Source organism: Magnolia sinica, chromosome 15, assembly GCF_029962835.1.
Source record: "Magnolia sinica isolate HGM2019 chromosome 15, MsV1, whole genome shotgun sequence".
In the NCBI taxonomy this organism is placed as follows: domain Eukaryota; kingdom Viridiplantae; phylum Streptophyta; class Magnoliopsida; order Magnoliales; family Magnoliaceae; genus Magnolia; species Magnolia sinica.
The window spans coordinates 70,180,645-70,208,145 of NC_080587.1; the positions used below are offsets into that span (position 1 = coordinate 70,180,645).

General features: G+C 39.7%; 1 protein-coding gene across 1 annotated transcript; it reads left to right on the plus strand.

Moving 5' to 3' along the window:
- The first annotated feature begins 21,147 nt into the window (after window positions 1–21,147).
- On the plus strand, window positions 21,148–27,105 carry LOC131227345 (peroxidase A2-like). The gene is made up of 4 exons (XM_058223128.1): window positions 21,148–21,436; window positions 23,521–23,712; window positions 24,707–24,872; window positions 26,420–27,105. Exons 1-4 carry the CDS (start codon window positions 21,191–21,193, stop codon window positions 26,836–26,838), a joined length of 1,023 nt encoding a protein of 340 aa, XP_058079111.1. The 5' UTR covers window positions 21,148–21,190; the 3' UTR covers window positions 26,839–27,105.
- Window positions 27,106–27,501: the final 396 nt, after the last annotated feature.

Genomic DNA, 27,501 nt, shown 5'->3' on the forward strand with positions numbered 1-27,501 from the left:
CGCGGCTATACGAATATGAGTAGGAAAATATCCATACTCTACGGGTAAAGTTTGGTCACAAACCGACGGTCCGAAATCCTTAACTTTGCATAAAAGTGGACGACTCAATTCACTTAAGTTCCAACTCCTTCCTTTAGGGTATTTGCACTTCTCATGCACTCATCCTTTGACTCAAGTTGACCGGTTCTGGGCAGTACCCAGGTCCAACTCTCGCGATGGACGTCAAGCCCAGTGAGACGGACATTATTCTATAGTTTTGGAACTAGTGGCCCACCAACGAGCGGTGTAGAGCTTATTTGGAGAATCAGGACAGTTCTGGTGGCCCTCTGGCCATGAAACTAATAGGATAGGTGCTTCATGGCCCGATGAAGGGCCATGCAAAATTTTGGGGCAAACGGATGCGGAATTTTACCGCAACGGTCCGATTTGCGATCAACGGTCACCGTTTCACAATCGGGTCCCAGATTTTTGTGGGCGGGTGTAGAAAAATACATTAGACCCTCATCGTAAATTATGAAGAAATTTGATGGCTGAAATGTCTTACATTTCAGTTTTATTTACACGTGCCAGATTCTAATTTTGGCATTGGTGGGGCGCATCTGGCAAGTGCCAGATTTTACTTCTGGGTGCCCAATGGGTTCGTGGTCCGTGATGGTCCTCAAGCCCAGTGAGATCTATGCTCTCCTAAATTTTTATAATTTTTTGACCTTCCCGTGTCACGGTATAGCCCGCACGGGCTGTTGCTAGGTGTTAACGGCCATCTGGCTTGAAGGCCCGCACCAGGATCTATCAGGACCCGTCTGACCTATTCAATTGGGCTAATTTTGGTCTAATTTATTTGTGATACCTCACTATAAGTGGCTTAAATGAATGGTCCTGTGGCAAATCCTACGTGGACGCCCTAGGACACTATTCTGGTTAGGTGGGACGTTACACTACACTTGATGTTCAAGTGATCAGGCGGATTCATTGGCTTCTTATGGCTGATTAATCAGACTGGTGTGGATCTTTACTGGTACCACCCCTGTATACACTAATATTGAGTGCTAATGGTTATTAAGTAATATTTAGGTTAATTAAATAAAAAAATTTTAAAAATAAAAATTAATGGATTTTTGGAAATCCAAAATAGTGAAAATCCAGGATGTTACACGAAGAGCTTTTCAATATCCTCGAAATTCATATCTCGATGATATCAGAAGCCCTTCAATGATATCGGATTTGGACTCATTTACATCCAGTAAGTTTTTCAGGAAATTTTTTCTCGGATCGAGGGTTACTCGATAAAATCGATATTCAAATATCGATCATATTGAGGCATGGTCGATGTCATCGAAGGTGGACAAAAACTGTCTAGCAAACTTATAGAAAAATTCCTTGGAATTATCAATAAATCGACACTGCCCTCGATATCATCGATATTCAAATTTCGATGATATCGAGTGAAGCTCAATCATATTTGTTTTCTGAAATACCTTTAAAGAAAAGTCTCTCACATTTTCAAATGTCGAGGAATCGAATCTTGTGTCAATGAAATTGGAGTTCGAAATCCAATGACATTTATGCATGTTCAATTTCCTCGATTAGCTGGCAAAATGTTTCAAAAGCGTTTGACATTTGAGTTCGTGTCATCGAGCAGCCAGTCGATGCTATCGAGAGTATACGCTCGATGATATCGACCCTGCTTGATGATATCAAACTCTGTAAAAAATGTGACCGTTTTATATTCGTTGGAACTTTTTGTCTATTTAATGAGATCTTGCCTTGGTTGTTTGATAGAAAAAAAGAGAGAGTGCTTTTGTGTATTTAACCCTAAATCATATACCCTAAGCCTTTTTCTCTCACTGGAGTTCATCCTTCAATCTACCCTCATCATTGACATTTAATAGAGTGGATTGGGGAATGAACTTTCGCGTTCAAGGATCCTTCAGCTACCACCTTAATGGCAAATCATTAAGCTGGGATGCCTTGAATGCATAGATGATTCGAATCTCTCCATCTCCCTTATAGTAAAACATTTAATAGAGTAGGATTTCATTATAACCTTGACCCAACACATCGCCATGTATTGGTACATCTTCTGAGTTGCGGATCAAAGAAGCTAAAGATTCTTCATCATCAAAGGAGGAGATCTTCAACAATGCGATGAAAGGGATTCATCTGCTTATTTGTAAGTCATTAGAGTCCAAAGGACCCTTGTGATCATTCCTATCTAGGATTGGGTCAAAGGTGTTTCTCACCCCTTGCGAGTCCTCGTAGGAGGCCTCTAGTGGGAGTGTACATGGGGATGCTTTGAGAGGACCCTTACTCTATGGAGAGCATAAACTGGTTAGAGGTGAACCGGTTTAAAACCTCCGGTTAGAGGTGAACCTATTGTGAAACCTCCGTTAGGTTCCTTATGTGGATCCTTGGCTAGTGAGGGCCTAAATGTCGGGTGTTATGTGTTGACCCTTGCTTATGAGAGCATAAACAGTGTCGTGTAGACAAATTGTGTCAGCTTAAGTGTAAGTTGTACTGGTTAGAGGTGAACTTGATTTAAAACCTCCGGTTTGAGGTGAACCTGTTGTGAAACCTCCTTAATGAGATCTGGTACACTCAAGGGTTGAGTGCGTTTGCCGGAAGTGGAGTAGACAAGTAGTCGAACCACTATAAAAATGACTGTGTTTGAGATTGCTATTGTCTTCCATAACTTATGTGATTTCCTTAAATACTTTCATACTTGACTATCTTAGATCATGCCTCACACACACAGTCATATCCATCATAAACTGATTTGCATATTGTTTATCTCTCAAATAGTTTTATGATTGGATCCTCTACAGGGCTTGGAAGCCAGTAGAGTTACTCTTCAGTAATCCTAATGTATACTTGCTTTTAAGATTAGAGTGATAGGATTTTAAATTATCATAAAATATTAAAAAGTCCTATTCACCCCCCCCCCCCCCCCCCTCTAGGACATATAGGCATATTCCTACTTCAACTAAAACGGTCATTACTGCAATTTTAATTGGTATCAGAGTGGGTCTCTCTTAAGGGCTTCACCGCCTAGAGAGTGATCTTGACTGAATTTAGAATCATGTCCAAAAATGTCTTAGAGGGTGTGACAGATCAGAACAATTGCCTAGTAATCTATACTACTCTTAAAGTTGGCAATAGTTCGAAATGGTACCTTGACAATAGATGCTCCAGACACATAACTGGTGATCAAACTCATTTCTATGAGCATTCAGACTTTGATGGAGGATCAGTCACATTTGGAGACGGTAGCTCCACCAGAATTATTGGATAAGGAATGATAAATGTACCAGGCCTTCCAAAACTCAAACATCTTCTTTGTGTAGGAGGGCTGAAACATAATCTCCTCAGTATCTCCCAAATCTGTGATAAGGAACACTTGGTCACCTTCTCAAAGGATTTGTGTAGATTCTTAGATCATACAGGGAAGTCTCTCATAAAAGGTTTATGCACTAGTGATAACTGTTATGTTATTGAAAGTACGAGTGAGAGTGTGTTGTCCACAAAGTGTAATATGGCTGTAAAGAGTGAATCCAAATTATGGCACCAAAGGTTGGGACATGTTCACTACCGAAATTTGGCTAAATTTAGTTCAAAACATTTAGTTAGAGGTCTTCCCAAGATTAGAAAAGAAGAAAAAGTTGTCTGTGGGAAATGTCTGAAAGGGAAATAGATAAAAGTTGATCACAAAAAGACAACCACCATAGCAACAACAAAACCTTTGGATTTACTGCATACGGACCTGGTTGGCCTAACCAAAGTAGAAAGTCATGGCAAGAAAAGATACTTCTTGGTGGTAGTAGATGACTACACCAGATTTACCTGGGTCGCATTTCTTCGAGAAAAATCAAATGCCTTTGAAGAGTTTGTAATTTTGGCAAAGCGACTTCAGAATGAAAAAGGATATTGCATAAATCATATCAGAAGTGATCATGGTGGAGAATTTGAAAATGAGTGATTTGAAAAATACTGTGATGAGAAACGTATTTGTCATGAATTCTCCCCCCCAAAAACCCCACAGCAAAATGGAGTTGTTGAAAGGAAAAATCGGGTTTTGCAGGAGATGGGGTCAGTTATGTTAAATGGAAAAGATATGGCAAAGAGTTTCTAGATAGAAGATGTCAACGCTGCCTGCTACATCATAAATAGAGTATATGTTAGAGCAGGTCTGAACAAAACTCCATACAAACTATGGTATGGAAAACAACCTAGTATAAAGTACTTTCGTGTCTTTGGCAGTAAATGTTATATCTTGAGAGACAGAGATCACCTAGGAAAGTTTGAGTCCAAAAGTGATGAGGGTATCTTTCTGAGGTATGCCTTGAATAGTCGTGCTTATAGAGTGTACAATTTAAGGACTCTCACTATTCAAGAATCAGTCAATGTTGTAATCGATGACCAACCTCACGAAGAAGATAGCCCTGTGAATGAATTAGAAGATGATGTAGATTCATGCATTCTAGATAAATCAGATAACAAATTTTCATCATCAAATGAACCATAACCATCATCTAACATACCCATCATTAAGGAACACCCTCGAGAGAAAATTATTGGAGATCCAAATGATAGTTTAAGAACTTGACGGTAGATAGAAAACATCTATAGTCATTTCTGCTTTACCTCAAAGATTGAACCTAAGAATATTATGGAAGCTCTCTTAGATGAACATTGGATAAATGCTATGCAAGAATAACTTCAACAATTTTAAAGAAATGAGGTATAGGAATTGGTTTCCAGACCACTCAATACAAATGTCATTGGAACCAAGTAGGTCTTCAAAAATAAATCTGATGAATCTGGGAATGTGATTAGGAACAAAGCAAGACTTGTGGCTCAAGGGTATTCACAAATAAAAGGCATTGATTTTGATGAAACATTTGCTCCTGTAGCTCGTCTTGAGTCTATTAGAATACTTATGTCTGTTGCATGTGCGTTGAAATTTAAACTATTCCAAATGGACGTAAAAAGTACATTCCTCAATGAGGATCTTGCAGAAGAAGTCTATGTAGAACAACCCAAGGGATTCTCAAATCCTAAATATCCTCATCATGTTTATCGTCTGAACAAAGCTCTCTATGGTCTCAAACAAGCATCACGTGCTTGGTATGAATGATTGACGAATTTTCTTTTGGATCATAAATTTTGCAGAGGAAGTGTAGATAAAACACTATTCACTAAAACGACAAAGGAGTCATTGCTCATTGCACAGATTTATGTGGATGATATAGTCTTTGGTTCGACATGTGAAGATACTGCATACAAATTTTCCGACCTCATGAAATCAGAATTTGAAATGAGTATGGTTGGTGAATTAAACTTCTTCTTAGGATTGCAAGTCAAACAGCTAAATGATGAAATCTTCATTTGTCAAACCAAGTATACAAACGACTTGGTGAAAAGATTTGGGCTTGATTCTGGTCGTACTTATCATACCCCTATGAGCACCACACTCAAACTCTCTAAAGATGTTAATGGCAAAAGAGTGGACCAACATCTCTATCGAAGTATGATAGGAAGCCTACTATATCTCACAGCCAGTCATCCAGATATATAGTTTAGTGCGGGAGTATGTGCTCGGTATCAGGCAGAACCTAAGGAATCCCACCTAACGGCCATTAAGAGAATCATCAAATACATCGCAAGTACTACCTCTTTCAGGCTATGGTACCCATTTGAAACATCCACCATCATTGCAGGATACTCTGATGCTGATTGGGCTGGAAATTTGGATGATAGGAAATCGACAAGCGGAGGATGTTTTTACATTGGCAATTATCTGATCTCTTGGCAGAGTAAGAAACAAAACTCAATATCATTATCCACTATCGAAGCTGAATATATTGCTGCAGGTAGTTACTGTGCACAACTCCTTTAGATGAAACAGATGTTGTTGGACTACGGGATTGAGGCCCCGTTTGTTAAATCTGAAGTCTAAAGCTTGAATCTGAAGTCTAAATCCTGAACCTGAAATCTGAAGCCTGAATCTGAAATCTGAAGTCAAAAAACTTGTTTGGTAACTATGACTAAAGTCTAAAAATTTAGTACTGAATTTGAAATAATTTGTTTGTTAACAAACATCTGAAATGTTTGAAATATGTTATTTTGACACATTTGCCCCTATCTCTTGTTTGGAAATATTTTACATTATAAAGAAATTATTTTTTATTAAATAAAAATAAAATTATTCTTTTTAATTTAAATAAAATATGAAATACTTAATAAAAAATTAAAATGTCATTATTCACAAAAGTCAAGGTGTGCCTATATAGGTTTCCCGCGCAGGAACAGTGGAGAGAGTATGCCCACCATTAAAAAATTCCTACTAGATTGAACTGAAAACACAAATATTAGCATGATTCAAATCTCCAGTGGCCCCATGAATATTTCAACCGTGGACATTTAGTTATCATGTTTTCAGCCCACTTGAGCATTGGATATGGTTCATCTTTGGCCTCATGTCATAAAATGAACTCACAAAACAGATGGACGGTAAGAATTTCTCACAAGCATTAGATACGGTTCATCTTTGGCCCCACCTGCGTTCCTAGCGCAGGAACTTCCCGCGAAAGGCTTTCGCAGGAGGACGTGGATTAGATACTCACAGGTTGAGTAGCTAGACTCGTTACTGAAGTGACGTCACCAAGTTATGTGGGCCCACCATGATGTATATTTTGGATCCACACCGTCCATCCATTTGGACAGATCATATTAGGGCATAATCCAAACAATGTGTCAGATCCAAAGCTCGAGCGGACCCCACCACAGAAAACAGTGGAGAGAGTACGCCCACCATTAAAAAATTCTAAGGGCCACAAAGTTTTTGATCGACCTAATATTTGTGTTTTCCCTTCTTTCATATCTGCTTTAACACATGAATAGGTTGGATCTAAAAAAACATCATGGTAGACATTTGGAAGGTTTCAACGGTGGGCACACGCTCAGCACTCTTTTATGTGGTGGGGTCCACTCCAGCCTTGGATCTGCCTCATTCTTTGGATCACGTCCTAAAGTGATCTCTCAAAATGTATGGACGGTTTGGATACAACATACACATCATGGTGGGGCCCACAGAACTTGGTGACATCACTTGCCACTCAACCCGTCCGCATCCAATCCCCGTCCAGTCCAAGACGGAGATGGATTGGCTACTCCACCAGCCACCGTGGTCGGTGCTCTGTTAGCCCCTCCATGATGTATGTGTTTCATCCGCTTCCTTCATCCATTTTTACAGATTATTCTAGTGCTTCAAACCAAAAATTAGAAGGATATAAATCTCAGGTGGACCACACCATAGGAAAACAATAATAATTGGATATGCATCATTAAAATCCTCCTAAGGCCTACTGTACTGTTTATTTGACATCCCATATTTTTATTAGGTCATACAGGCCCAGATGAAGGGAAAAAACAAAGATCAGCTTGATCCAAAACTTTTATGGTCCCCAAAAGGTTTACAATGGTCAACGCTATTCAACATTGCTTCCTATAATGTGGCCCACTTGAGATTTTGATATAACTAATCTTTTGTCCCATACCATGAAATGATCTGAAAAAATATATGGATGGCATGGATGAAACATATACATCATGGTAGGGCCCACAGAGCACCGACCATCAGCCACTGGCAGGGGGCAGTGGGAGTAGCCAGTCTGTTCCCACCATGTTTAACGAGGACGCGAATTGCGTACTACCCCCGCCCGTCCCTGGCTCCGAACTGGAAGTTCTGTGGGTGGGTCCACTGTGATGTATATGTACATCCAAACCGTCAATCCCTTTTCTCAGATTATTTTAAGTAATCAAAATAAAAATGAGGCAGATCCAGTGCTCAAGGGGACCACACCAAATAATAATCTTGGTTGCATTAAAATGCACCAGTTGCATTAAATGCAAGAGTCGTCTGTGATGTGGTCCATTTGATTGTTGGATTTGACTCATTTTTGTTTTGATGCCTTAAAATAATATGAGAAAAGGAATAGAGGGTTTGGATGTACAGGTACATCATGGTGGGCCCACCCACAGAACTGCCTGTTTGGAGCCAGGGATAGTACACAATCCGCGACCATTGTACGAACTGTTCAAAGAGATCAAAGTTACATGGGCCACTGTGATGTTTTTTTTACCATCCAACCTATTCATTAGGTCATGTAGACGTGGATGAAGTGAAAACACAAATATCAACTTGATCTGAAACTTCTTCAACTCTCAGGAAGTTTTTAATGGTGGAAGTTCAATCCCCACCTTATGGTCCAATTAATTATTGGACCTGCTTCTTTTATTGGATCACACCTTAAATTATCTGAAAAAGTTGATAGATGGTGTAGATCAAACACATAAATCACGGTGGGGCATAAAGAAGTTTCACAGGTTAAAAGTTGATTTTGTACTGTGCAAACAATTGAAAATAAAAAATTTCCATAGTAACTTGAAAAGGGGTATTTTTGGAAGCAAAAAATTATTGCTTAATGAAAAATCACGGAGCGCATTCCGCGTTCACCATTAAGCCAGACTCCTATCACGGAAAGAATTCAATGAAAAACCACTTAGCGCTTTCCGTCTTCCGCGTTAACAACGCATTGACAAACACCACTAAACACGAAAAAATTTTCCCATTCCGCGTTAAGTGCAAAAATTCAGTGTTAACAAACACGGCCTGAGTAACCTACAATGAGTCTATTGGGTGATAACACAAATGCTATCAACATTTCTAAAAATCCTATTCAACATTCCCGGACCAGGCATATTGACATCCGTCATCATTTTATCCGAGAACTTGTTGAAGACAAGATTATTGTGTTGGATTATGTATCTACAGAAAATAAACTCGTAGATATCCTAACTAGACCTCTTGATACAAATAGGTTTAGTGATCTTCAAAAATCAATTGGAGTATGCACTCATTGATGATATCCCAGTAACCACGATCCTCATAGGAAAATCTTCATGCTGGGATATTCATAGCTAAGTATCCGCCACAAATCTAAACCTCTTGAATTAGCCATGTTAGGTTAGGAATGAAAATGTCTATCGATATTTAAATTTTGATGATATCGATAGTCACCATCGATGCAATCGAAGGATCTCAGGAATGCAGGGTCATAACCAGTGGTCCTTCCCAATGGTTGGGCTGCCTCAGTTTCCACTAGATATTTGCCTCTTCCCAACGGTCATCGGCACAGTCGTTGATGTTACTATGAGCATAATGTTGATGCCAACGATGAGGACTCGATTTCATCGACAACTCTGGTATAATAGAGAAGCGAGCATTCGATTTCAATCCACCTAACTCTTCTCTTCTCTGGTTGTCTCCTCTCTCCTTTACATTTTTTTACCCACAAATCATGGTCAGAGGTAAAGGAAAGTCCCTTCCTCAATCTTCAAAATCTAAGAACAAGCAACCTGAATCTAGCCAGTATCATCTCGTTCTGGTGGTAAGAAACCCAATCCCTATAGTTGAACGTCTTGTTTTGAACAGCGTCATTGAGCCCTTTGGTGTAGATCTTCTCCTAAAAGTGATCGGATGGCAGAATATCTTGAATCTTAGAGGATCCAATCAATTAGGTTTGATCCATGCATTCTTCAATGGCTGTAATATCATTCGTGATGATCCTCTCTGTATCCAAATCGAACATGTGTATCACTCCAAACTCATCACTCTCATCACTCTTGCACGGCTTCTAAATCTTGAAGTCACTCGGATCCCAGTGACAAATCGAAATCTCAATGGTCTGGGTGTCTGGGGAGAAATAACCCGTGCATTATGTCATGGCACCACTATCCCCCGGAGTGATGACAATTCACTTCACATCAATCATCTTGCACCCACTTTTAAAATTCTCCATAACATTCTCAAGTCCAATGTATATCCCTGTGATGTCAAGGGTAATCATCTTTCTTCCTTTGTGCTAAACGTTCTTTATGATGTGTATCAAGAAATTCAAGTATGCCTTCCAATGTTGCTCCTCAAGCAGCTAATTCGTGTAATCCAAGGCGATCATTGAGATAAACTACCCTTTCCTGCACTTATATGTAAACTCGCTTATTATGTGGGCCTCCCTGCTTCATCTAACGTCATTCATCCAGAAGCATGGTTTGATAGTGACGTAGCCCAAGAGACTTAACAGTTGTGTCTCTCTTCATCTCTTCCCGAGATGAGTGCTCCCATGCAGTCGGCTACCCTATATGCTCAACCTTCATATCCTCCTACTCCTTGGGGATCCAATCGAATGCCACTGCTCGGTTCGGAATCTATCACAAATCGCCAAGCTCATCACCTAGAACATCACCTACTTAACGGGATGGCTGGTATGGAGGAACGTCTATATAACTGTGAAAGGCATCTCACCGCGATTAAAGAAAAATTCAATGTCCTCTAGCAAACAAGCCAGTAAGTAATGGACTTGCTCACGCATGGCGAGCCTCGTGGACGTTAAGTGTCAACTGCGAAGTCAAATGTTGTTGTGGTCTACATTATATATATTTTTTGTGTGCTCATCTTTGGGCCAAATTGGATGGTTTTTATTGTTTTAAACAAGAATGATACACTGCTGTCAATCCTGGGCCGTATATACACTTTGAATATTTTGGGATATGGCTGGTTATAATTCACACATAATTACTGCCATGTTTTATTTTGCGATCCCCTGTTTTATCTGGTTTCTATCTACTGTGATGCATGTGATGTTTCACCAATATATATTATCTGCTTATCTCACTGCTCTACTTGATCTGCTATGCATCCATGAGTTACACCTATCTATTATGTGTGTATGCTCCCTGAATTTTGGTTCTCCCATATTAACTGTTACGCTATCCTTTGCCAATGACTGACAAAAAGGGAGAGAATAAATCCAAACCCCGAAGGAAAATTGTGTGTATCTGTTTGTTAATGGTGGTGCAGGTGTTAGGGGGAGCAGCTGTAAGAAGACAGGGGGAGTTTATTGTTAGAGAGAGTAGCAACTGATGTGTGTCTGTACATAAATGTGTATCTATGTAAACTAGAGAATCTTATATAATTGTGTAGAAAGTATGCACACACAATTTAGGGAGTCTGTTTAGAAGTTGTTCTAGGGTGTTTTGGTATTTTATCACGTAATTGACAAAGGGGGAGATTGAAAGTGCCTTGGTTTGTCAATTAGCGTGTGCGTTAAGAGCCCCACAAGAAAATTGATCAAGCGTCTGCTTCAACTGGTTGTGTGCCCGAACTCGTCATAGGTAAATCTTGAGCCTCACATCCCATGTCCTAAAATACCAGGTAATTAAAACCCTTAAAATTGGTTAGAACACCCTAAGTGATTATGGTTAGAAAACTTTGTTCAAACTCAGAAAAATCTATAAGTTTTCTACCTCTGTCGATTTATCGACAAGTGGTTCGATGAAATCAAACATCGTTGTCGATGTCCTTGAAGCTCACTCAATATTATCGAAATGAGGACATAAGATGTCCAGCAACCACAAATATATTTGGACGGAATTATCGATGTATCGATAAAGGGTTCGATATCATCGAAATTTGAATCTCGAGTCCATCGAGTAGACTCGATAAAATCGACATCAGGTCTGTTGTGTCCAAAGTTCTACTAAGGCAAATCATGTAATCTTCGATATATCGAAGAGCTTCTCGATATCCTCGAAATTTAAATCTCGATGATATCGGAAGCCCTTCGGTGATATCGGATTTGGACACATTTACATCCAGCAAGTTTTTCAGGATATTTTTTCTCGGATCGAGGGTCACTCTATAAAATTGATATTCAAATATTGATCATATCGAGGCATGGTTAATGTCATCGAAAGTGGACAGAAACTGTCTAACAAGCTTATAGGAAAATTCCTTGGAATTATCGATGAATCGACACTGCCCTTGATATCATCGATATTCAAATTCCGATGATATCGAGTGAAGCTCGATCATATATGTTTCGTGAAAAACCTTTAAAGACAAGTCTCTCACATTTTCAAATGTCGAGGAATCGAACCTCGTGTCAATGAAATTGGAGTTCGAAATTCGATGACATCGACACATGTTTGATTTTCTCGACCAACTGGCAAAAGGTTTCAAAAGTGTTTGACATTTGAGTTCGTATCATCGAGCGGCTAGTCGATGCTATCGAGAATATACGCTCGATGATATTGACCCTGCTCGATGATATCGAACTTTGTAAAAAATGTGACCATTTGATATCCATTAGAACTTTCTGCCTATTTAATGAGAGCTTGCCCTTGGTTGTTGGATAGAGAAAAAGAGAGTGTTTTTGTGTGTTTAACCCTAGATCATATACCCTAAGCCTTTTTCTCTCATGCGAGTTCATCCTCCAATCCACCCTCATCATTAACATTCAATAGAGTGGATTGGGGAATGAACTTCCACATTCAAGGATCCTGCAACTACCGCCTTAATGGCAAATCATTAAGCTGGGATGCCTTGAATGCATAGATGATTGGAATTGCTTTATCTCCCTTATAAGAAAACATTTAATAAAGTAGGATTCCATTATACCTTGATGCAACCCGTCGCCATGTATTGGTACATCTTCTCAGTTGCGGGTCAAGAAAGCTAAAGATTCTTCATCATCAAAGGAGGAGATCTTCAACAACGCGCTGAAAGGAACTTATCTTCTTATCTGTAAGTCATTAGAGTCCAGAGGACCCTTATGATCATTCCTGTCCAGGATTGGGTTAAAGGTGTTTCTCACCCCTTGCAAGTCCTCGTAGGAGGCCTCCAGCAGGAGTGTACGTGGAGGTGCTTTGAGAGGACCCTTACTCCGTGGAGAGTATAAACTGGTTAGAGGTGAACCGGTTTAAAACCTCTGGTTAGAGGTGAACCTATTGTGAAACCTCTGTTAGGTTCCTTGTGTGGATCCTTGGCCAGTGAGGGCCTAAATATCGGGTGCTATGTGTTGACCCTTGCTCATGAGAGCATAAACAGTGTCGTGTAGACACATTATGTCAGCTTAAGTGTAGGTTGTACTGGTTAGAGGTGAACCTAATTTAAAACCTTCAGTTTGAGGTGAACCTGTTGTACCGGTCCATTGCCCAATCCATGTTTACATGTATTAGTGCATTTTCACAAGATAATTTAACATTCCAAATTTCTACTAGAGAAGGGCCATTTGACGTTGATCGTCATTTAATTTCAGCCCTTATGGAAATTCCTGTGAATGATGAGGGTATTCCAATTCATAACTTGACTGATAAACCCTCAATGGCTGAAAAACGTATGCTAACTAAAGACTTGTGCAATATGGATGTTCAATGGACTCAAAAAGGGAATGAGCTCCCCGCAAGGTATTTGTTACCCAAATACAGAATTCTCCACAGAATCTTTATGTCTAATCTGTATCCTCGTTCAGGTAATAAATCTGACCTGACTTCATTTATGGTTCGTGTTATCCATGCTATCTCAAATGGTACTCAGATTTGTTTGCCATCCTTAATCTGTCATTTCATTCTTCAGTTTCGACTCCATCCTGGTCATAGTGACATTCCATTTGCATACTTTATGACTGTATTGGCTACTCATATGTTAGTCGATATGCCTGTTGATGAAGCACCAATCCATCATCTGATCTTCAATAATACAAATATTAATAAGATGAAGTTGGATCTGCTTCCTGAACAAGGTGGTGGTGGTGGTGGTGGTCCTGAAGAAGCTGGTGTTGATATTAATATGGATGATATTTTTGAGGAACTGGATTCTGACTCAGCTAATGATCCAGATTTTGTACCATCTGATGTTGATGCACGTCTGAGTGCATTAGAGGGTAAAGTTGAGAATATTAATGTTAAGTTGGAAAACATGTCTGTTGCTCATGATTTACAATTCATGTACATGCGCAAATATCTTAGGCGCTTGAATAAAGGCATGCACCAACTTGATCCTTCTATTCCTACTCCATCTTCAAGTTCTAGTTCTGACTAGTTTCTATGAGACTTTTTGTATGTAATAACTTTCTTACTTAGCACTTGACTGATTTTGATTTGGATTCTATTTATGTTTTATGCTGAATATTTGTTCTTGATGTAATGCTGGATATATGTGATGCTATCTTGAGCTCCTCTTATTCTCTTACTTCCTCATGTTTCCTCTCATGACTTCCTTTCTTTAGTTCTCCTTTGTCATATTGTGACAAAAAGGGGGAGAATGGTTTGTTCTCACTGTGATTGTGAGGGGAGTAGGTAGCAGTGGTTATGTTACCCAGGGGGAGTTAGGGGGAATATATGTTTGATCTTGAATATATGTTTGATCTTGTTGAATGATAATGGTTGAATGTTGAAACTGGTTGAATGTTGAATATTGAATATTGATTTGCAGGTGTTAACCAGTTGTTTTACTTTTGTTTATTATGGTTATGTGTTTTGTCACTAATTTGACAAAGGGGGAGATTGTAAGTGCTATAGTTTCTATCCCTCTTTGTTGTCAAATTTGTAGTGCCAAAATCACTATTATACTCTGTTATATATAACTTGCATAAGTGAAGCTCTCTCAAGGATCAACATTCATTAACAAGCTAAGCTCACAACAAGCAAAGCTCTCAAGTACAAGACTCAAGATCTTGAATGAAAGAACTGCTCACAAGACAAGACTCTTGAATGCAAGAACTGCTCACAAAACAAGACTCAAGTTGATCTCAAGACTCAAGCTGAAACTCAAGCTGATCTCAAGACTCAAGTTGAAAGTCAAGCTGAACTCAAGACTCAAGCTGAAACTCAAGCCACTTTCAAGATTGAGCTACTTCAAGGTTTAATCTACATCAAGACTTCAAGGCTCATTCTTCATGGTCTCTTGTTTCAATGTCCATACTTCATGATTGAGGTTTGATTGACCATAGGTTGACCTTAGAAGTAAGTCATTTCGGATACATAAGCCGAATGTTATTTTACATGTGATTGGTCTATTCTTCGACTAGTCCTAGGCCTTCTTCGACTAGTCCTAGACTTGCTTCGACCAGTCTAAGATATTCCTCGACCAGTCGTAAGTTTGTTACAAATTTCGGATAAAATCTGTTAGCCTTCGACTAGTCACGGAATGCATTCGACCGATCGTTCGAATAGTGTCGGCCGATCTTCGACCAGTCATACAATCTACGACTCGAAGTCCAGAGGGTCTTTGCAGTTCTTCGACCGATCGAAGGAAACCTACGACCGGTCGTAGGAGGGCTACGACGAGTCGTAACGGTCCGAGCATATCCCGCCGAATTTTTCAAATATCATTAGAGCTTCGACTAGTCGAAGAGCACTCTGGACAATCGAAGACCCGATCTTCTCACCTATAAATAGTGCACGAATCTCAGAAGAAATTATCGATTTAATTAAAGTATTCAAGCCAATCTTCGTCGAACTTCTGAGAGATAATTCTGTGCTCCATCTAAGCTAAGTGTGCTTATTTAATATTCTCTTTCCTTAGCTTTATTTTAATTGATTTTGTTTCTTATATTCTAATCTGATTTGATAAAGAGGAATTATTATTCTATTTCTTTGGAATCAAAATCAATTAAGGCAAGCCCTATTTGGTTTAATTTAAAATCTATTACAACTAGAACCATTGTAATCGAGTACTGGACATTGAACTTGGACATTCAATCATCTACTTTGATTTGGTTCTACCGGGCTGCTACAACGAAGGAGATTTTTTAGGTATTTTACATATTGTAAATTTCTTTCTATTATTTTGGTTTCTTTTAAGATTTGCCAGAAAAATCTTGTTATTTTGGTTATCTGAGGAAAGCCAGGAAAACTCAGAAGTGGGGTTTTTTTAATTGTGTAAGCCCACAGACAAAGACACAATTGTAAGGGTTTTGGGTGAACCTAGGAAAACCTATTTTTAGTGAACGCTAACATCCCCTGTGTGAGGATATTAGGAGTGGAGTAGCTTTTTGTGTGGCTGTTGTATAACAGTTGGTGAACACACAGGCGAACCACTATAATCCCTTGAGTTGTGGTTGATTGATTTATTCTTTTAATCTTTTAATTAATTTTTATGGGATGTATGTATGGTGGTGAATGTTGTAATTATTTCAAGCTTTGTGAGAATGTTGTAATAGCTTAGAATTTACTTTCTGCTATTCCTTTATAAGCTTGATTTTCAATTTCATTTGAAAGTTGTTCCAGCAAGGTTGCCCTGCCATTTTTATGGTGTATGGCTGTCCCTAGAACAATACATTTTTAATTACAAGTTATTTCATTTCAGTTTATATTTAATTCTATATTCCTCTTCGATTTGAGACTTGATACAAAGAATTTTCTAGAAATAAGGTTGTCCTACCATAAACTCTGTTTTTGGTGTAAGGTTGTCCTTAGAATAACGTTTGTATCAACCTCTTAAGATCTGAATTTTGAGGTTGTTTTACTTTCCTGCATTGTTATTTAATTTGGCTATCATTGTCTTTATTATTCCGCTGTTATAAGTTTTTATTTGGCATTGTCCTATTCACCCCCCCTCTAGGACATATAGCTTGGCCTTTTCATTACCTTGCCCTGATTCGTCAAGCTTCTTGCTCCTATACATCTGATTCAGCAAATGCATGATTAGGGGAGTAAAACGAAAAGGAAATGAAATTAGCCCATTAATCAAAAGAAACCTTTTTCACCACAAAGAGAAGAGCCTCTTTTTCTTGTCTTTCATCCTCTTACCTGCAAATGGCTTTTCACATGCGCAATACTAAGGCCTCTGACATTCATCATCTGAAGTACTAACTTTGGAGTTGCTCCTACACCACTCATAAAACACAAAATCAAAAAAATTCAAAAAAAAAAAATCTCATCTTCTCCACTCAAGACTGAAAATCTTTCTATCTGCAAAAAGATTACTAGAAAAATACAAAAAACTGTGAAAGGAAAAAAAAAAAAAAAAAAAAACAAATTTAGCCATTGATGATGCCAAGGACTACTCACGATCTTGACTGCGGAGCTTCTCAACAGCATTCACAAATGAATGGTGGAGATCAAGGGAGAGGGTTTGGTGGGGTTAGGTTTGCTGGGGGTTGGGCGACTTCTCAAAAGGGGAAAGGGATTGGGGATTTAGGGTTTTTTTTAAAGATTATACACACACACACACACCCACACACCCACACACCATAAAGTCCGAGTCGGGTTTCGGACAGAGTTGGGCCGAACTGGGATCTGTTCGAACTCGGCCCGAACTCAGTTTCAAGCTGAAGAAAATGGCTCGTCCTGGACCGAACTCAGTTCCGGGTCGGGCCGAGTCGAGCTTTTTCGGGCCGAGTGGAGCAAGTTAACTGTGCTAGCCTGGTTCGTGTACAACCCTACCTGCGATCCTATAGCGGGTTCCTTCTAACAGGTGGCCACTCCACCTGCTCATGTACTCCGATCTATGTCTCTGCAACAGCCTGTGTCTCATTTTTGTATAACTAAACGTTCACAACCAACTTTTCGTCTTCCTTATACTCATCTTTATGGAACAAGAATTCTTCATCGAATTTGACGTTACGACTAAAGATAATTTTTCATATAGCCCAATCATACAACTTGTACCCCTTTACACCATTAACATAGCTGATAAAAATGTACTTTTTAGCCCTTTGGTCCAGTTTATATCTATCAACTAATGGTATGTGAGAGTAAGCGTCGCAACCAAATACACGCAGTCACGAGTAGTCTACCTGCTGACCACTTCACACTTCCTCTGAAATTTTACATTCAATAGCTATGGAAGCGGATCAATTTACCAAGTAACAAGTCGTGTTAATGGTCTCAGTCCATAATTTATTGCCCAACCCAGCATTATTGATCATGCATTGGGTTCTCTGCAAGTGAGTTTGATTCATCCACTCAATCACACCTGAGTTGAGTCGGGTTTCGAATCGATTTGAGTCTAAATGAGTTGGACAAGTCGAGTCAACCGAGTTGAGTCATCCTGGGCCCAACTCTACTTTGCATGGTGTGGTATACTTGAAATTCCAATTTACTTTCTTTTTTAGCTCAGCCCTTAAATGATATATCAAAATCAATGGACGGCGTGGATAAAACATATACATCATGGTGGGCCCCACGGAGCCCTTGATAGGATCCTCTACCCAATCTGTGCCCTTACATTTGGGGGTAAAGTGATATTAACCTATAATATTTCTCTTTTTTCAACGCACGCAAGCTCTCACCCACACACACCACAATGCGTGCTCAACCATGAGAGCTGTGTTGAATCTCTTGTGAGTCTGCCACTAGCCATGAGTGGGGACCATATTCACCTATAATATCATTTGGTTGAATTTTCACGACATTTCATGTGGATGATATTTATTTTAATTAACGTTATCTGTTGAAATTATCATGTTTTAATGTGGAAATTAGATGAGCATGTTGCACTTGCATCCGTTGCATCAATTAATGGGTCTACCAAGCCTGCAATGTTGTATGTTTATTTAACATCTCAGTTTAACACTTCTGTGGAACATCCGAACCGTGAAAATGGTGGACCCACCATGAAGATCACCTGGAGTGTAAATTCGAATGATCCACTGGAAGGTGGACCACGCATACATTGAGCCAAACCAGCTGTACATTGATTTCAATATTGTAGCCCGCCTGATGAATGGACCATTCTGGTTTTCACCCCAAGTCATCTTTATGATGCAACTCAACTCTTGCATGGCTTGGATGTTGTACAGAAGCGACATATCAACTTAAAACAAATATATCATTGTACACTATGTTAATTTCTCATTGTATCTCATCATTTTTCTTTTGAATATGGCCAACCCTAGCAGTTGGGATCTGTCCTAAATCATGCACCTTCTTGCCCTTTATTTGATAACCATGTTGAGGCAGTTCATCTACAATGTTTGTAGATTGAGTTTTTCTAGAACTATATGTGTGGGTTCCACATTCACTCCATCTATCATATACGCCCTCTAGTATTCTCCTTGGAGGTAAAAAATTGGCCATTGCAAAAGTCAGATAAAATCATGCCTGAAACTGTTAAAATCGCGGGGTGTGGCTAACCTGAGTCTTTGGATGGCCTTTTTTAAGGTGTCTATTGATCCTGGAGGGAAGAATCATATGAATGAAGTGGATGCCATATACAAAATGTAAGTCTTATGAATGAATTGGATGTCATATACAAAATGTATATAGGCATCCTCATCACAACTATTGTTCCTTACAGTGCAACCCACCTCAGTGATCATTTTTATTTTGTATTTTTTATTCTTTTCTTTTTTCTTTTTTCTTTTTTCATTTTCATTTTATTTTTTCTCCTCATGGCAAAGTAGATGTGCATCCTTAATTATATTAGGGTTCACACACTTGGGCCTATTTAGATTGAAGGTAAATATGAGGAATGCGAAGCAAAACTAAAGCATGAGGTAATTAAACATACACTAGTACTAATGGAATTAAACCCTTTGCACCTCCTTCCGTCTTTTTTTTTAAAAGAAAGAAAAAATAAAGTCATGGTAAATACTATTACTATACATTTGTGACCATTTTAATTGCAATTCCAAAATGGGAGCCCTATAATCTCAATCACATTGTCATTTAAACATCACATCAAAGGTAAACAGTTTTTTCCAATGACATTGTTGTTTAAACGTCACATCAAGGGTAAATATATCTTTTCAATAACATTGACATTAAATATCACATCAAAGGAAAACATATTTTTCAGAGTCACATTGTTATTAAAACATTACATTAGAGGAAAATACTTTTCTCTCATGATATAGTCATTTAAACATCATATATATTACAGTTAAATACCTTTTCTCAATGACATTATCATTTAAACATGACATCATGTGTAAACACCCACCCCCCCCCCCCCCCCCCCTCTCTCTCTCTCTCTCTCTCTATATATATATATATATATATATTCTTGACTATGAGAGAAAGTATATGCGAACACTTTATCACAACATCTGTTACATTTCCTATAGGAATGTGAATATCTTGTTGATATGGGCTAATTGCATTCTCTAATTTAAATTCTATCAAGGAGGCAACTTACTTGTAGAATAAGTGTATCTTTTACAATAGTTGTAAAGAAAGTGGCCTGATCAACTATATTCACAATCTTATCTGTATACTGTTTGGTCACTATCGTAGGGTCAGAAAATTTTCTATTTTTCAGAGTCTCAGCTAATGGACAGATGGGCATTATAGTGTGAGGATTTTTATAGATTAATGCAGGCCCCACATCACAGCTACCATGCACGCCGCCTCGTTCCCACCGATGGATCACATGCTCAACAGAGATCTAGACCATTCGTCCTATCGTAGAGACCATTGCGCCGTTGACGGGCAGATGACATGTGAAAACTGGTGGTTACAAATAAAAATCCAACGGTCCAAATTCAATGTGCTGGCATTGCTCACAGCTAGTTTCACGATTTTATCATACACAGCCAGTTGTGAGTGAGAGGCTATTATAAGATGCCATGATTGGATTACATACAATATGATATTGACATCCACCTATCATAGGTGTTAAGTGGCCATATTTTCAAAGGCGGGGAAGATTTTTTGTTGGTTTTTGGGACCACACATTTTGGGAGCTTCCCCCAACAAAATCAAATCAAAACTAAGCATATTCTACTCGTGAGCCTATATGCCAGATGTGTTTATATGATCCTTGATGGGAGGACATTCATCATGTCATTAGGCTCTTAACCCGTACAAATAGGGTTCATGGATAGATGATCTAGACCATTGATCTTTCAGGACCTCCTATAGCTGTTCCATCTTCAAAAGATCTCCCCGTTGCCATTCCATTGATGACTAATGGTTCATCTTCAATGGAGAAAGGTCATCTATCGTATTTTTTGGAACTTTAATTTCTGCAAGATTATACTGGCAGCCATCAAGTTAACGGTATAGATCGTCTAAAAATGGACACAATGGTCTCTTTCAATGGTTGGATGGTTAGGATCTTCTAAGTGGGACACATTAGGTCGACGGTCTAGATCACTAACAAATGGCCCATGTTCAAGCGAAAGCCTTTTAGTGATTGGATGATTAAAATATTCCAGTCTAGGAGATATATGCCTACGTGATCAACGAGCTAGATTACCAAATCGTGGGCCCCACTTATGCAGAATAGATGACTAAGAAGCTAAGGACCATTCAATTATCCTATTTGCCAACCCCCATGATCTATATAAGGAGTAGAAGTAAAGAGAAAGAATAAGAAGCTTGCATTTGTTCTAGGCGTAAGAGAAAGATGTCCACTCCTCTCTTAGTAGCTATGGCCCAGAGAAAGATGTCCACTTCTCTCATAGTATCTATGGCCTTGATCTGGGCCATGTTGTTTTGGGGATCCAATGGTCAGCTAACTGCCACGTTTTACGCTACCACGTGCCCGAATGTGTCCGCCATTGTACGTGGGGTCATCTCTAACGAACTACAATCAGATGCTCGGATCACAGCCAGCCTCCTTCGACTCCATTTCCATGATTGCTTCGTTGATGTAAAAATCCAAGCCCTTAATTCTCTCTTTTAATGATCATTTTCTCCCCCATAAAGTTCATCTGGCCGATGTGCGCATCGAGGTGGGCCACACCATATGACAACAATTTATGGACTGTGATCTGAATCTCGTAAATGTGTGGCCCACCCATTTGGTGGATCGGCTTGATTTTCACATCACTTGATCTTCACGTACGTAGGGACCCTTGTTTTGGATGCCCAGATTTTGCAACAGTTGATCATCCTTTCGACCATCCATTGATGGCTGGAGATCAGTGCCATTAATGGTCAATACTCCATCCTAAGTGAGGCCCGTGATTTCGACGGTTTGAATTTGAGAAAGATTATCTTATTTAGTAATTACATGTTTATCATATATATGTGTATTCTACGTGCATGTACCTTGTATATATTAAATTCTTTTTGAGTAATCCCTGTACAAATTAATCAGTACCGTCCATCTTGTGGGTCCTGCCCTACTCAAAAAAGGGCTGAAACTCCAAAATCAAACCGATGAGACTATATCATGTTTTCATTCTTGACATGGATTGTAAGCTTATCTCCTTTTTTTTAAAAAAAATTTAAATAACAGAATTCAATATTTCATTGCTCATCTGAAAGACTTTACATGAGGGAAGGAAATACGGGTGGGCCCCATGACAAAAAGGGGAAAGGACCACCTATCGTGAGACATTCACGAACAAGATTCGAAAAAACTAAACAGTCAAACAGCCCTTATGTTCCCCTTTGATAGGCTTATCTGATTTTGCGTCATTAGCCTACTTGTAACAATCCATCTGATAATCATCAATTGAATGGTTAGGATTGATTTATCCATGTTATTTTTGAGATATTCTCTATCCACAATCTTGCCCACAATTAGAATTTTGATTATCTTAACCTCAAAACCACGCTCTAGATGGCTTGGACATCGATCGCAAGGGGTTCACTAGCTTGTATCCAATAACGATACATCAGGGTTCACAGTAACTCTGCAAGGCCTACTGTGATGTTTTTTTTTTTTTTTTTCACGCCATCAATCTATTTTTCTAGCTCATTTTAAGGTATGTGTTCAAAATTGAAATATATCCAAAACTCAAGTGGACAAGATCCATGGAAATAGTGGGAATTGAACACTAATCATTGAAAACTTCTAAAGGGCTAGAGAAGCTTTGGATCAAGATAATATTTATGTTTTTCTTATTATTTATATTTGTGTGAGCTTTGGAATGAACTAATGTATATGTTTTTCTTATCATTCATATCTCCGCGGCTTTATAAATAGGTTAGATGAGAAATAAACATCACTATCAGATGTAAAAATGTTTCAATGTTCGAAGTCATTATTCTCATTGTCTCTGGTTGCAGGGTCCACTTGAGCTTTGAAAATGTTTCAATTTTAACCTCATGTACTAAAATGAGCTGAAAAAATGGATGGATAGTGTATATAAGACACATATATGAAGGTAGGGCTCACAGACTTTGCGTACACAATCCATGTTCATCCAGATGTGTTATGGTTAAATGACTCGGGAGACTTGGATCGATTTGTTAGGTCTGAAATCGAGTCATGACTCGCCTGAGTTGGAGTGACACGGGCGAGTCCGAGTTGACTCGGATGAGCCGCTACGAGTCTTAAAACCATGCTTGATATGATTTCTTGAATGACAGGAACTACAAAATGCTGTACTACTTACTAGATCTTCACTCCTAAGGAATGCCATTTGCACGTGCCCTACAGAACCGCACCACACGTGCAGATGTAGTACTTGTGTAAAGAATCTGAACGTTCGTGAGACGGGCCCCTCAATGGATATCCTAGACTACTTACCAGTGGGCCAGACATAGTCATTGTGCATCAATCGTTGGTCATTCTTTTCCTAACCGTCCATTTTCAGCACAGACCATCACGGTATCACAGCCGTTGAAAATGGACGGCTGTCTATCCTTTTGGGTTAGGAAAGATCCATTGTGAGCCTTCCTGATGAACATCTCAGATCTCACACACGTCAGTTGTGTCCATGTGGAATAGGGTTGCACAATGCACACATTAATTAATGACTGGGAATTTCTTTCATTTTTAAGGGCTGCGATGCATCGGTTCTGTTGGACAACAGCACTACAATAGTGAGCGAGAAGGGTGCCATCCCCAATGCAGGGTCGCTTAGGAGATTTGATGCGGTGGACAGTATCAAGACGGCTGTGGAGAGCGCTTGCCCTGGTGTGGTCTCATGCGCGGATATACTCGCCATTGCAGCTGAAGCATCTGTTAATCTTGTATGATTTTCTCCTCTGTATATACCTTGAATCCGAACCGATCAATTAGTGGGACCCACTACAGACATATTATAAGCCGAAAATTAAACTAAATGCAGGATCCTAACTGGATGATTGGTGGAAATCCAATGAACGGTGGAAATGATACTTAGTAAATGGTCCATGTTCAACAAACCACTGTCCATTAATCAGAGGTCAGGATAGTCTATCCAATCTGATTTTGGGATATGATGGATCGACGTCGTACGTGTTCCACTACTTGTGGGGTTCGGATTGTGGGCCATGCCACGTGTACGGTAGGGAGGCCCCTGGCCCCTCGGACACTCCTCCACTGTGGTTAACGTGCATAACCCAGCTCCCTGGCAAACCCATTCGATTAGACTGTATGAGAAGTGGGGCCCAGCACTTGCCTATACAAATCAAGCTAGGCTGCACCGTTCAGATGGACCCAACATCTTACTATTGGGGGAAGGTCTCGCATGCAACTAGATGTACTGTGGGTCCCACCATAGTGTATGTATTGCATCCAATCAGTCTAACATAGTTGGCCAATGATGAAAATGGGATATCTCAAAAATCTCGCCGATCCAACGATTCAGTGAGCCACCACGTGAATATATTGGCTTTCTATCATTTGCCCCCACATGATTAGTGGATCACCTTGATTTTCGGGCCATCATATTTTGATGATGAGGCAACCGTGTTGGATGGATTGGATGACATACCTACACCATAGTGAGCTCCACAAGCAGTTAGTTGCACGTTTTTTCATCTACAACCAGTTGCATGTGAGAAGCTCCCATGGCATGTTGATGTACACCTGATCAGTGGAGCAACCTGATTTTGTGATAGGGCATGCTGATTGTGGGCCAGCTTGATGGATAACATAGATACCTCACGCATGTGGTACATTGACACGTGTGATGCCATGATAATCTTTGCAATGTCTCATTAATCAAATGGCTCTTGATTGATAATCATGTTCCATCTGCAGTCAGGAGGTCCCTCATGGAACGTTCTATTAGGAAGAAGAGATAGTACGACGGCGAACTTCAACTTAGCAAACACCGCCCTTCCGGCACCCTTCGAAAACCTGACCATCCTCATAGCTAAGTTCGCTGCACAAGGACTTGACACCACAGATCTAGTGGCCCTATCAGGTAAGGTTATCAAGAAATTATGCCGCGTTTGGATGGCCCTATTGAATTGAATTGTGATTTAGGCCTCGTTTGGATAGTCTATTGAATTGGAATGTACCATGTTTGGATGGTCTATTGATTCAAATTGTGATAATAGTCCAATGAAGTGGGAAAAAAATAAAATAAAATATATATATATATATATATATATATATATATATATATATATATATATATATATATATATATACACACACACACACACGAAAACGCTCACCTGCGAACTAGTTCGTACGAACTACGTACGAACTTTTTTGAGAACCCATCATACATGATGTGGATCCAAAATCTGAACCGTTTATGTGAAGCAGCACCTCCTGAAGGCCCCCGGACCCAAGTTTAACTTTGATCTAAAACTTTGATGGGCCATGAAAAATGAAAACAGTTTCCTCCCTTGATTTGTATTTATCTTTGCTATGGCCCACCAGAATATTAGATCAGGGTGACAATTTATCACGTAAGGTTTTATGGGATTCCGCATCACATGGACCATTCAGATTAGACACCTATGGTACGTGTGCAAAGGTGCGCACGTGCATAGGTGCACAGGGGAGCATGACTCTATATATATATAACGTATAATGTCTGGATTGCAATTGTGTTACTTTTAAGTTGGAAATGAAGGGAATGGAGTTGCAATCTAACATAGACCAAAGACAGATGGTAAACAGTAGAGCTGGCATCAACTCGAGTTGGACCAAGCTAGGGCTAACCGGACTTGACCTGGTTTTGAAATAGACCTTACCAGAACTCTACCTGATTCGGTATGGAGTCTAGAATGCTAACCCGATCCAAGTCCAGGTTTAGCTTGGACTAACTTAGACCGATTTCGAGCCGGTCACAAATATCAAGTTGGGTCGAGTCTGCACCAAGTCGGGTCGAGTGCGGCAGGTATCCGCAGGCTGAAATCACAACTCAAAACTTAAGTGCACCTGTCAGAATTGCAACATCTCCATCAACTACATGGCATATCAGATCTAAAATGTCAAATCTGGAGTTTCTTTACATGTACGAGTCAAGTTTCGGATCGAGCCAAGCTAGTAGCAAGTTGGATGAGTTTTTTAATATGTATAAGTCAGGTTTTAGATTGAATCGAGTCAGTACCTAGTCAGATTTCGGGTTGAGTCGAGTTGAGTTATCGGGCAATTTGAATTCAACTCGGTTTGAGTTCAGATTGGATGAAGTCTACTAGGTTTAGATCGATTCACTCACTCGGTTCAGGTCGAGTCTGCCAAGTCGAGTCATCCCATGACCAGCTCTAGTAAGACGGTTAATGAAAGTTGAGATTAAACACATGTGAGCAGCATCTTAGCCGTCCATCGGGTGGACCCAACTGCTCATAAATGAAATGGACCAAAAAAATCATGTTGGTCCACCCATATGATCAACATGTCACCTATTTCTTTCCAATTGAACTAATTATCGAATTTTAACTCGATGGTGCATCCAAACGCGCTGCTAACAAAACTATTAGTCGATTGAAGAACTTGGGTGTGTGCCATTTTCAGGTGGCCACACCTTCGGCCGCGCTCAATGCTCATCGTTCATCGGTCGCCTCTACAATTTCAACAACAGTGGTAGCCCAGATCCCACCTTAAACACCACTTACTTGGCTACTCTCCGGCAAAGATGTCCACAGAACGGTGACCAGACTGTATTGGCCAATTTCGATCCAAGGACGCCGGACGGCTTCGACAATGCCTACTTCTCTAACCTTCAGACCCTCGAAGGGCTTCTCCAATCAGATCAAGAGCTGTTTTCGACGAGCGGCGCCGCCACTGTCGCCATTGTCAACAGCTTCAGCAGCAATCAGAACACTTTCTTTCAGAATTTTGCTACATCCATGATTAAGATGGGGAACATAAGCCCTTTAACAGGAACCAATGGTCAGATCAGGACAGATTGTAAGAGGGTTAATGGACGTTAGGACTATACGCATGTGTGGAGAATCTGAGCCCTCCATCTTGAAGCCAGCATGACATTTAGGCCAAGGCATCAAAGTGGGACCTATCTTATGTACGTCTTGGATATGCCGTACATCTGCAGAGTTGGCGTGTGGAATGCGTGAGGAGAGATTATCAATGAACGGTTAGATTTCGATGTTGGATGTCTAGTAGGATGGACATGAATTAAGTGTGGTAGCAGTGTATTGGATGGTAAGAATAAATGAAGAATAAAAGTGTTATGTCGGCAAGGGCAATTGAGTAAAATTGAGTCTTTTTATTGTCCATGTGTATACTAAATTCACTTCAACCATTGCATGACCTGCTAAAACTTAGGCCTGGGACCCAAAGGTTAGACCCATCCGTGAATCAAGTGGGCCATGATAATGGAAACAGTTTAGAGGGTAAGCTTTTTCCTATAGAGTGTTTCCAATGCATGGTTCACAGATGTAGTTGAGTTTTGGGCCCTGCATTGGGTCTAACATGGAGTGATGCACTTGATTGTCATGGTGGATTTAAGATTAATACCATGGTGGGGCCCACACAAGCCACCAACCCCTTTTTCTAAATTAACATTAAATAACTCTCTGTTCGGAACATTTATTAACATTCTTCATTAATCCCCAAATGAGGCAAATTAGTAGGAT